Consider the following 12,004-nt stretch of genomic DNA (forward strand, 5'->3'; position numbering starts at 1 on the left):
TTTGTCTTGTTTTCATTTGTTAATGGAAACTTTGTGTGTGGCCTGTTTGCTATGTACTGTATGACGTAAACGCACGCTGACACATACACATGCACGCACAGCACGCATACACACACACACACACACACACACACACACACACACACACTATGCGACCGCCACATAAAAGCAAGATAGAATAGCCGCCATCCAAGATTCACACATCACATCCACGCAAACACAGTTGCATGCACTATACACTTTACAGTCACTTAATGGTCTCTTGTCAGAAAATGGAACACTTCGGGGCGTTAATACATCATAGCCTAACATAAACAGCTAAACTGTCCTGATGGGGACTCGGGTTTCAGTCCAGTCTGGGTCATTTCACAATGCGACCCCATCTCTCTGTTCCAGGGCCGGAGTTATAGGGAGGGCGAGCACGGCATTTGCCCCTGGGCCCAGGGGGCACTCTTGCATTGGTGGTGGGGGCCCAATTGTGATCTTGTCAGGCCATATAGGGACCCTGATAAGTGTTTTGCCCTGGGACCCTATATGCAACTGTTCCAGCACTGCTCTGCAGAGGTGTCAAAAGTAAAAGTAAAAGTACTTTTGTGGTGTAATTACAACTCTACCACATGCCATTACATAGCTGTTACACCATTTATCATTGCACCTAATGAGATAGATAGACTGTGTTGTTTCTGAAAAACACTGAAAACCTTACAAGGACCCAACACAAACTTGATCCAACCAGTGCATAGTTAGCTGATCACAAGACAAGTCCACAGGTATACTGGTTACTCAGAGAAGTTACTTGTGTTGGAAGGAAACTGTGTTTCTTTTTTTTACTGTTACTTTTGACACCTCTGCTGCTCTATTCCACTCTCTTCCTTTCCATCAATAAAGGTGAAAAGGCCTGAAGGAGCTAATGTACAATGTTGTGCATAGTTTAAGGTACACTGTGTAAGATTTTTAGTTTGTTTATTTCCAGAATCCATGCCACCCATTCACAAATGTTACCTTTTTCATGAATACTTACCATCATATTCAAAGTATTCATTACGACTGGAAAAAATGCACTTTTCATACAAGAAAAGGTGGATCTTCTCCATGGTCCGCCATTTTGAATTTCCAGAAATAGACATTTTTAGCTGCAAAAATGACTGTACTTGGGCCATACTGGAAAATATTAGTTTATTACTAAGTAGACTTTCATGAAAAGATCAAATTTGGCAATAGGCAACCCAGTTTCAATGAGCAGCATAGTTGCAGTACCTTTTTTGACCATTTCCTGCACAGTGTCCTTTAAGACACTAGAGGGCGTGTACTCCCCTGGCATGTGGCCAGCAATACATACATTGCCTTTCCTAGGCCTAAATGTAGGCCTACTAGCGGGGTCGGTTAGGGGCTTTACTGTTATGGAACTGACAAAAGCACCAGACTCTGACCCCGCTATACATTGGGGTGGCTTGTTTTGAGTAATATGTTTAATGGTGACTTCAAATAAAGACACCAAAAAAATTAACAATCAAGTGTTTGGGGACAATAAGTTGTTCACTCACTACCGTTGACTCTTCACTTTGTCATATGTTCACAGCTGAACATATGTATAAATGTGCACAAACTCAGTCTCTGACAAAAGACACAAAGACATAATTAATTTGGGGAGTTGGGAATGGGTTTAATTGGTTTTAGGGTGATGGGTAGTGTATTGGGGGTGGGGATTTTTTATTTTTATTTTGAGTGAGTGAGTGAGTGTAAGTGTGTGCAGGTACACTATATTGCCAAAAGTACTCACTAACCTGCCTTGAGTCACACATAAAATTAAGTGCCATCCCAGTTCCTAACCCAAACGGTCAACATGTTGTCGGTCCACCTGTTGCAGCTATCACAGCTTCAACTTATCTGGTTAGGCTGTCCACAAGATTGAGCAGTGTAGTGTTATTGAACATTTTTCCAAAAGTATAATTAGAGAGGTCACACACTGATGTTTCACCAGAAGGCCTGGCTCTCCCAAAGGTGTTCTATCGAGTTCAGGTCAGGATTCTGCTTTGTGCAGTGGTGGACGGTCATGTTCTTCCAATAAGGTTGGGAGCATGGAATTATCCAAAAAATATTTTGTTATCCTGAAGCATTCAAAGTTCCTCTTAGTGGGACTAAGGGGCCAAGCCTGAAGCTTGTAAGACAACCCCACACTATTAGTACTCCACTACCAAATTTCATACTCTGCACAATGCGGTCTGAAATATGTTGTTCTCCTGGCAACCTTCAAATCCAGGTCATCCATCAGGTTGCCAGATGTAAAAGAGGGATTCATCACTCCAGTGGACGATTCTAGAGGTTGCGAATACTTTTGACAAATATCAGTGCGTGGCTTCGCCAATACACTTTTGATAAAAATATTTTGCTATCCTGAAGCATTCAAAGTTCCTCTTAGTGGGACTAAGGGGCCAAGCCTGAAGCTTGAAAGACAACCCCACACTATTAGTTCTCCACTACCAAATTTCATACTCTGCACAATGCGGTCTGAAATATGTTGTTCTCCTGGCAACCTTCAAATCCAGGTCATCCATCAGGTTGCCAGATGTAAAAGAGGGATTCATCACTCCAGTGGACGAGTCTAGAGATTGCGAATACGTTTGACAAATATCAGTGTGTGGCCTCACCAATACACTTTTGGAAAAATGGTCAAAAAATCCTATAAGCACACTGCTCAATTTTGCGAAGAGGAGGAGGGAAGAGAAGAGCTGAGGGTGTAATAGCTGCAAAAGGTGGAGCGACGTCATACTGACCCCTAGGGATTAGGAATGGGGTAGCACTTAACTTCATGTGTGAGTCAATGCAGGTTAGCGAATATGTTCGGCAGTATAGTGTATCTGTGTGTATGTGTGGGTGCAGCTGTGCACCAGTGTGTTTGTGTGTGTGTGTGCACCTGTGCGTATATGTGTGTCAGTGTCAGTGTGCGTGTGAGTCTGGGCCCGCACAAGCGCATGTGTATTTGTGTCTTTATGTATATGTTTATGTTTATGTATGCACGACAGCGTGCATCTGTGTGATTTTGTGTGCGTGTGTGTGTTTGTGTGTTTATTTGTGGGTCTGTTTTTGTGTGTGTGTGTGTGTGTGTGTGTGTGTGTGTGTGACTGCCATAGAACACTCCATTGTAAATCACATGTTGGAAGAATTCAGATGTTGATTTGAGGAGCCTCTTGTGTGAAGTGTTACGTATACTGGAGTTGGTTTGGTTGTGCTCCTTTTATGTCTGTGAAGTGTTCCTCAGAGCACATTACTGAAAACAAAGTAAAACACATTTCACATTACCATATCATTTATTAAGGATTTTTCAAAGGTATATATACATATAATTTTAAAGTAATGTTTATGTAGTTTGTGTTGTTGTAATGTTATGGAAACATTCTTTATAAACGGCTCGTTACCTGTGCTGGTATTTGCTGATGATGTTTTTGATGGCAGTCTGGTCATTCTTGGGGGCACATTTCTCCACCAAGCTGATGAGTTTGGGGTGCATAGCCAGGTTGGCCAGAGTTTTACCGGCATGAGCTCTGTGGCAGAAACAAACCGTCCATTTATGTCAGAGAAAAATAAAATGTACAAAATCCATTTATGAACCATAAGGATATAAACATTGATATACACTGCAATAGGGCTCTAGAGAAAAATATAATATTTATATTATGAATATGATAGTCTTTGATTCTGATGAAAAACAGTATCAGTTCATTATTATTACTTGTCCCAAGAGTGAATGCAGCTCAATAATAAACAACAAATTATTAAACATATTTATTGAGATATAAACCAATCAATTTTGAGAGATAAACCAAGCGATTGATGATGTAATGTCTGAGGATCTGTTTGATTATACAGAAACACAGCACCAGTTCTACTTATTTCAGGGCCCTAGGCGAGATATACCAGTAGACATGAGGCCCTTCTTTCTGGTATTCGCTCTACGATGGTGGGGCTTACTGTCGGGGGGACCCTAAAGAGTACAGATTTGGTGGTGCTTACTGTCGGGGGGACCCTAAAGAGTACAGATTTGGTGGTGCTTACTGTTGGGGGGCCCCAAAGACAGCTTTGGTGGTGCTTACTGTTGGGGACCCTAAAGAGTACAGATTTGGTGGTGCTTACTGTTGGGGGGGCTCTACAGGGTACAGATATGGTGGTGCACCACCAGGCAATTGCCTCTTCTGCCTACTGATTAAACCGTCTCTGCAGAAACAAGATTGAATGCTCTGGCTGCCCACCTGACTTCCCGTGCCGGGTCGAGGGCCATGCTGCAGATGGCATGGACGAAGCGCTCGCTCAGGTCCTTCCTCATGGACAGCAGGCGGTTAGCGTCCTCGCACTCAGACACCATCCACAGGTGATTGGCGGCGCACGCTCTCACAGCTGAACAGCGGTGCCTGAGGAGGAGGAGAGACCAGACCGGTCAGAGAGAGACACCCAAGGAGGGGAGAGACCGGAAGACTAGTATGCACAGAACTATACAACTCTACTCATTAACCACAGCTGGCTGTGTGTGTGTGTGTGTGTGTGTGTGTGTGTGTGTGTGTGTGTGTGTGTGTGTGTGTGTGTGTGTGTGTGTGTGTGTGTGATCTGACTTTGGCTGAATGTATGTAAGCGTGTGCCAGGGTGTCTGCAGCTTTTAACAAGTGAAATTTTAGACTTTTTTAGACCTTTTTTAGACCATCATGGGCAAAATTTTAGACCTTCGCGGAGTAATAAAAAATGAAACTAGAAATGCACTCAGAGAGCGCAGACCTCCGCCAAGGAAGTTCAGTTCCTTTTTAGACACATAAGATATGTGTGTCATGATGTGGTGTCATCCATGTAGATGCAGACCTGTTCAGAAAATTGAACTGTGAAGTTGTAACCAAATTATATCTGTCTCCATTATAATTACAGTACCATGTTCCTCTGGTTAGCTGTGGCCTGTTTAGTTCACCTGTGATTGTGGTAGGCCTATTGGCAAAGTGATTGTGATTTGCAAATGCTTATTGAAGCTCACAGGTTGCTATTTGACACATTTTTAAAATTTATTTTAATTTATAAAAGAAATATGATAGACAGACAGCATGCCTTTCATAGCCTACCTTTTAAAATCTCAAATCCAGAGAAAACAAGTGGAATTAAATCACCACGGATAAAACACTTATTGAACAATCTATGAGTTCAGCATATTATGCTGGAATGTTTTGTGTTGCTGGCGATATGCTATGCCTTCAGTGCGCTGTTATGAATCTCTTCACCGTTCGTTTGTTGTGAAATTTGAAATATGAAATTGAAGTTCAGCATAGTAGGCTACGCTAATGTTTTGTGGTAGGTGTACTGATATTCTATGGCATCAGTGTGCTGTGACGCAACAAATCACCACGGACTATGCACTAGTTGCAATTCGCGCGCACCTCTCCCTAAGCATTTACGAATGTTTTGTGACAGCATTGTGAACTTCAACAACCTCAAGGGTGCCTGTTGAAAGCCGTATGCCAAATACTTTCCTCACATGGGCTACTTGATTGTGGTTGGTGTAGGCGCTCTCGGCAAAAGACAGTCATTCCCTTGGGCCGGTCTCACGAACTTGGAGGAAATAGATGGTGTGTGTGTGTGTGTGTGTGTGTGTGTGTGTGTGTGTGTGTGTGTGTGTGTGTGTGTGTGTGTGTGTGTGATATTCTTGCCGCGTCGCGTTTCACAGAGGCTGCTTAGTGCGCTGTGAAGCAGTAATTAAATCACCACGGATAAAACACTGGTTGCAATTCGCGTGCAGCAAATAACCACGGACTATGTGGCAGTCTAAAGACAATCCCTTAAGAATTGTCCAATTCCCTCGCGCACCCGTGGTTGTATGCCAAATACATGCGCTGTGGGCTATGGGCTTTGATAGTGGTTGGTGTAAGCGCTCTCGCGGCAAAGACAGTCCCTTGAGAATTGTCCAATTCACCTCGCACACCCCGTGGCAGTCCGCGAAGGTGCCAGGACACCCGTGGCATATTCGACAGTGAGCCAGTGCTCAGGAGAAGCTGCCCTCCAAACATAGTTGGTGATCAGTGCTGATTTCACCTCGTGCATCTTGTTGCTTATGACACTCTGACAGGTGCAGCAGGACTTTTTATACTCGCTGGGACGTGACGTCATCTCACCCTGTCCAGCCTTTATAACGGCTCTAATTCGGTCTGATGACTTTGCCATTGTGACGTGGCGCAAGAGGCCAGGTGCGAACACACGAACAAACAAATCGGGCGATCACATAACCTCCTGGCGGAGGTAATAAAGCCAGATTGTGGTCAATTGATACGCGCGCGCGCACACACACACACACACAAAAGCACACGCACACACGCACACACACAGAAGCCGACAGGGGAGGGGACAGTTGACCCGGCCCCAGAGAAAGAGGCCCCTCAGAATTGGGACCCAATTGTATTGTATTTATTGAGAGGGGGGCCCTTTCAGATGATTTAGCCCCGGGCCCGGTAAAAGCTGTCAGTGGCCCTGCACACACTACACTACACACACACACACACACATACACACACACACACACTAGTGCATATTATAAGCATAAAGAGATCTGATCATAAATGACCAGTGAGAAGGTGCAATGCTCGCTTTCACAATTTCAAGTTATCAAAGCCAGCATTTGTGAACAGCCTGTCTTTACATTGCACTGACTGAGGTTTTTAAATCAAAATGTGATTGCCATGTGTGCAAGCCTATATCAAGAGGACCTAACCAAGATAGAAGAACAGAACATGAGCTAACACCACTACTGCCATAAAATGCTGCCATAAAATGCTGCCATAAAATGACGTTTATTTGTTTCATCTATTGGAGGTGTCCAAGAGAACGTCTTGTGGCAGTTAATACTAATAACAAAATAGTTCGAAATTTTGACCAACTCAGCCCATGCCACTCAATCCAAAGATTCATGCTTTATTCGTTTTAGGGGGGTTGTACCAGAGGTCTCACGCAAGCGAGAGTGTAACTTGCATGACAGCTCAAGAGCGCGACGCGAGAAAGATTCTGCCACGGCGCGAGAGTCAGTAATGCGCAGCTGGCTACGGTATTCAAAATCTAGGGCTCTTTTGATGTAGACGTAGTTTAGGCTTAACATATTTTCAAGCAGCATAACGTGAAGCTAAATGGTGATCAATTCATAAGCAGCAGGCAAAGAAAACGCAAAACGGGGTTATAACAACTAAATCATCCATCGACATAGCATCATATCCATTGTGTTAAATAAATTGCACAATATGTTTCATGTGCTTTGACTCCTGAGGTCTTTCAAACATTGACGGACTGACTTTGAGCTAATGAGAAGTGCATGTGACAGCACACACGAAACGTTTGTGCGTGGACATGACCGTAACAGCTCAAATGCCCACCAGTTTGCAAATTGCTACCACAGAACCAGCACAAAATACCAAGGCATCAAACAGAATAGGACTACAACAAAGGCACTTCCATGGGAATTCGACTGTTAAATCACTCATAATTTCAGATTAGCCACACACACTGTCGCTACTCTCTTTCGCTCGCACAGACACAATCAAGCTTCGCCAACGTTGAGGCTAACAACTACGCTAGACTGCTAAGCCACAGCCAACACCTGACTATTCCATCACCACTGCAAGGACTAAAAATCACTTCTTACCTGCAACGATTCACACTGGTGCTGACATATTCCCTTGGCTTGCACTGTCACATTTGTCTTCTGTTTTTAATCGACATCCTTCCAAATAGAAATCCGTTCTTTTTCAATGAGGTGGTGACTGACTTCCCTCATTAGTTAACTTCTTCCAGGTGTTTAAGACAGTCAAGAAGCCTAGTTATCTAATGTATGGCCAACGCAACGCCAATATCGCTTTTACAACGTCTAGATATAAACAATGTCTAGATATAACACCACTAAAGTGGGCTTTCTAGTCAGACTGTGCGGTGAAAGGGGAGGAGGAGCTACAGTACATTTCCGTATAACATCTGTAGTTTTATTATTGTACGTTACAAACAGCAACATTTCATGTAGAACTACACAGACCATAACTGCCACAATACCAGAAAAAGTGGCGTGGAAAAGGACGTAAAAACAAAGCAAAACAGAACAAATAAACATTAATCCTTTGTCGATATTTTGCATTGAAACGTAGGTCTTAAATTACTCAAACTCAATTTTAGACTCAAGTGCAAAAAATCCCTATATTTTAGACTTTTTTAGGCCTAAAATGGATAATGTGTAATTTTAGACTTTTTTAGACTTTTTTATACTCCGCGGACACCCTGATGCAAACGGCCAATGTCCGGCCACAGCCGGCTAACGTGAACCCTGATCCAGCCATAGCCCAATTTGCGCGAAAGAGATTACTATATCGGCCAGGCACGCACGCAGCATTCACAATGAAGGATGGAAATTACTGCTTTGTTGTGGACAAGGCATTTGCGCATCTCAATTCGGAGGGAAAATGTTGCCTTCTGTATGCGCACAAGTCAAACACCAAAGTGGTCCAGCAGGTGGACCGCTTTAGAAAAAAGAAAACACATCTTGTTGTAGGAGCCCTATACTTGGCGTAATGTAGCCTAGATGACTGTCATGAAGTGTTAATTAGGCTATATATTTATGTAGGCCTACCACATTTTAAAAATGTAGGCCTATTGGTTATGCCAGACTAGTAGTCATACATTTTCCCTCCTGTGACCATGCGAGCAGACGCGCAATGAGAACATGGCGTTTCCTACATTCGTATTTATTAGTTTTTTCCCCCTCACCGACAACTTTGTACATGCATAGTAAAGTGCTGGGACTGATTGCTAGGTTACTTTTTTATTGTAGCCTATTTTTTTAATTGTATTATCCTTTTTGAAAGGAAGTTTGTCGACGTCAGTGAAGTCAGCGCAACATGGATTGGTTCAAAGTGTTCAAAGTTGCGGGAAATCGCGGTGATTGGTTAAAGTTGCGCTCTCGCGCAGAATTCGCGGGAATTCATTGAAGTTGCGAAAAACGACGCGATCGCAACATCGCGATTTCCTGGGGGGACTGAAAAGTGTGCGGACCTTCCTTCTTTTCTCGTTTGAAAGTCACTTTGGTTATAAAGCACCTCCCAAATGCAATGTAATGTAATGTAATGTAATGTAATGTAATACTACTGCTGCTCACTTGAGGCCGGTGCTGACGAGGGCGGCCACGCTGCTTTCGGGTGACACGCTGAGCACCATGTGGCTGAGGGCCCTCTCCACGTCGTCTCTGATGATGCGGTTGGCATCTCCGGCCTTCTGCAGCAGCACGCGCGCCGTGCCCGGCGCCTCCGCGTCCATGCTCTGGCCCAGTTTGGTGTACATTTGGGCCAGGGTCAGCATGGCGGCACGCGACACAGCCGTGTGCTGGTTCTTCACCTGGGATTAGCAGAGGGAAGAGATAGTAAGACATGACATTATTTTCATGTACTGTGTGTACACACACACACACACACACACACACACACACACACACACACACACACACACACACACACACACACAAGTCCGTCTGAGTGAATTTCACGCAGATGGAATCGAATAATTGAAATTATCAAATAATCGGACAATTGAAAAAGCCTCACTACATCATCACCACACTGCCACGACATTATAGAGTCTTAAATAAGAGATAAAGACACGTTCATTACCATTTTGGTGAAAATAAGGTTATAAGGGTGGCTCCGCATGAAAAAAAAGGTAAACGGGAGCAAGTGTGCACTGCAGACATTCCATAGCCTACTATTCTCATATTCATATACATACAGTGAGTCCAATATGTATTTGATCCCTTGCTGATTTTGTTGGTTTGCCAACTAACAAAGACATGATCAGTCTATAAATGTTATGATAATATGTATTCTAATATGGAGAGACAGAATATCAAAAAGAAAATCCAGAAATTAACTGAAGAGAATATATATAAATTTATTTCCATTTCATCGAGCAAAATAAGTATTTGATCCCCTGCCAACTGATTACAGTTCCGGGCCCACAGACCAGATGGTCACTTCCGATCAACTTGTCATCTGAATTAAAGACACATGTACATACTAACATGCATAAAAGACACATTGAATCAGCAGAATCAGTTCATAGTATGAGTGAATCAGTCACACTCCAACCTCATCAGCATGGGAAAGACCAAAGAGTGGTCAAATGATATCAGGGACACGATTTTAGACCTGAACAAAGATTAAATGGGCTGCAAAGCCACAAGAAAGAGACTGAGTATTAATGACCCAGCTGTTGATGCATTTCTTCCAAAATGTGAGGAATACAAAATGACTATCCATCAGCCTGTCTGGGGTTCTATACAAGATTTGACCTTTTGTAGGGATTTGATAATCATGAGAACAGAAAGAAATCACCCTAGAGCTGTACGGGATGAACTAGGCAATGATATCAAAGCTACTGGGACCAAAATCACTGAGAAAACTACTGGTAGCACTTAATGCCACAGAGGTTTAAAATCCTGTAGTGCACACATGGTACCTCTACTTCAGAAGTAACCTGTACAGTCCCACTTGAGGTTTGCCAACGGACATCAGACTGGTTTAGGATATGATAAGGAGGTGCTGTAGTCAGATGAAACCAAAATCAAGCTGTTTGGCATTATCACAATTCAATGTGTTTTGAGAAAGAGTACTGCTGTCTATGATCCCAAGGACACCCTCCTCACCATCATGCATGAAAGTGGTATCATTATGGTTTGAGGGTGTTTGTCTGGCCAAGGCACAGGACAACTTCACATCGTCAACGAAAGTATGGAGGGAGACATGTAATGTGCAATCCTGAGTGCAAACGTCCTGCCCTCCACCACTACACTGAATGGTGGGCCATTTTTGGATCTCCCAACATGACAATAATACACAACATACAGTCAAAGCAACGAAGGAGTGGCTCAATAAGAAGCATATTAAAGTCGTGAAGTGGCCTAGACAGTCTCCAAATATTAACCCTACAGTAATTCTATGGAGAGAACTGAACCTCCCATTTACTAAGCTACAGCCACAAACTATTAATGTTTTAGAGATAATGTGCAAAGAAAAATGGGCAAAAATATTTTCTACTATATGCACAAACATTATCATCAACTATAAGAAGTATCTGACCTCAGTGCTAGACAACTAGGACTTTGCCACAAAGCACTTTATCTTCTTTAGCTAGAGGGGTCAAATACTTATTTGCCTAAATTAAATACAAATAAATTAAAATATATTATTTTAAGTTATTCTCTGGAATTTCTTTTTGATGCTCTGTTTCTCCATGTTTGAATACATAGTATCATACATTTATAAACTGATCATGTCTTTATTAGTGGGCAAACTGGCAAAATCAGCAAGGGATCAAATACATATTTGACTCACTGTACATGCTCAATAGAAATGACCTGTCATGATTTCCCAGCTTGGGCTCAGTAAGGCATATCTTTCTACACTATATCTAACATCAAGACAGATCATCACTGCTGTTTTTAGCGTTACGTCCTGCACCATCATAGTGATGTGAGTCACACAGTGGTGAGTCTTGTACCATGAAGTTATTACCATACTAATATTCTCAGCAATGATATTTAACCCATTTTAGCCTTAGCCCTTTTTGGGAAAAGGTGCCCTCTGCCTATCAAAACCTAAATATCTCAGCCTCAGAAGCACATAAAAAATGAAATAAGTTGCATTTAAAAGCTAGGACCCTAATTTTGCATTAGAATGTGTTCATTCAGCTCTAAGATGCCCACTTTTAAATAAAAAACCTCAAATCTCAAGAACCTGAATGCAGCGTATATGTCGATCCAGGCTAAAATGGGTTAAAGTAATGGTATTAAGTCTCACGCACCTCTTTGGTGAGGGCCAGGCACAGGTCATGCAGCCTGGGCAGTAGTGTCTCAGTCTGCTGCTCACACAGACGCCTGATGAGGGTCAGGCCCTCCACCTTCGTCTCCCTGCAGGAACACAACACCAAGCAATGTGTTACGCTAGTAAAACCACAGCAA

General features: G+C 42.9%; 1 protein-coding gene across 1 annotated transcript; it reads right to left on the minus strand.

Moving 5' to 3' along the window:
* Positions 1 to 1,638: 1,638 nt before the first annotated feature.
* LOC134447112 (TOG array regulator of axonemal microtubules protein 1-like) lies at positions 1,639 to 9,620 on the minus strand. Its single transcript, XM_063196395.1, has 5 exons — positions 9,594 to 9,620; positions 9,152 to 9,387; positions 4,248 to 4,406; positions 3,417 to 3,542; positions 1,639 to 3,268 (listed from the first exon to the last, which is right to left on the minus strand). Exons 1-5 carry the CDS (start codon positions 9,618 to 9,620, stop codon positions 3,256 to 3,258), a joined length of 561 nt encoding a protein of 186 aa, XP_063052465.1. The 3' UTR covers positions 1,639 to 3,255.
* Positions 9,621 to 12,004: the final 2,384 nt, after the last annotated feature.

The sequence above is a fragment of the Engraulis encrasicolus genome, chromosome 4 (genome assembly GCF_034702125.1).
Source record: "Engraulis encrasicolus isolate BLACKSEA-1 chromosome 4, IST_EnEncr_1.0, whole genome shotgun sequence".
NCBI lineage: Eukaryota > Metazoa > Chordata > Actinopteri > Clupeiformes > Engraulidae > Engraulis > Engraulis encrasicolus.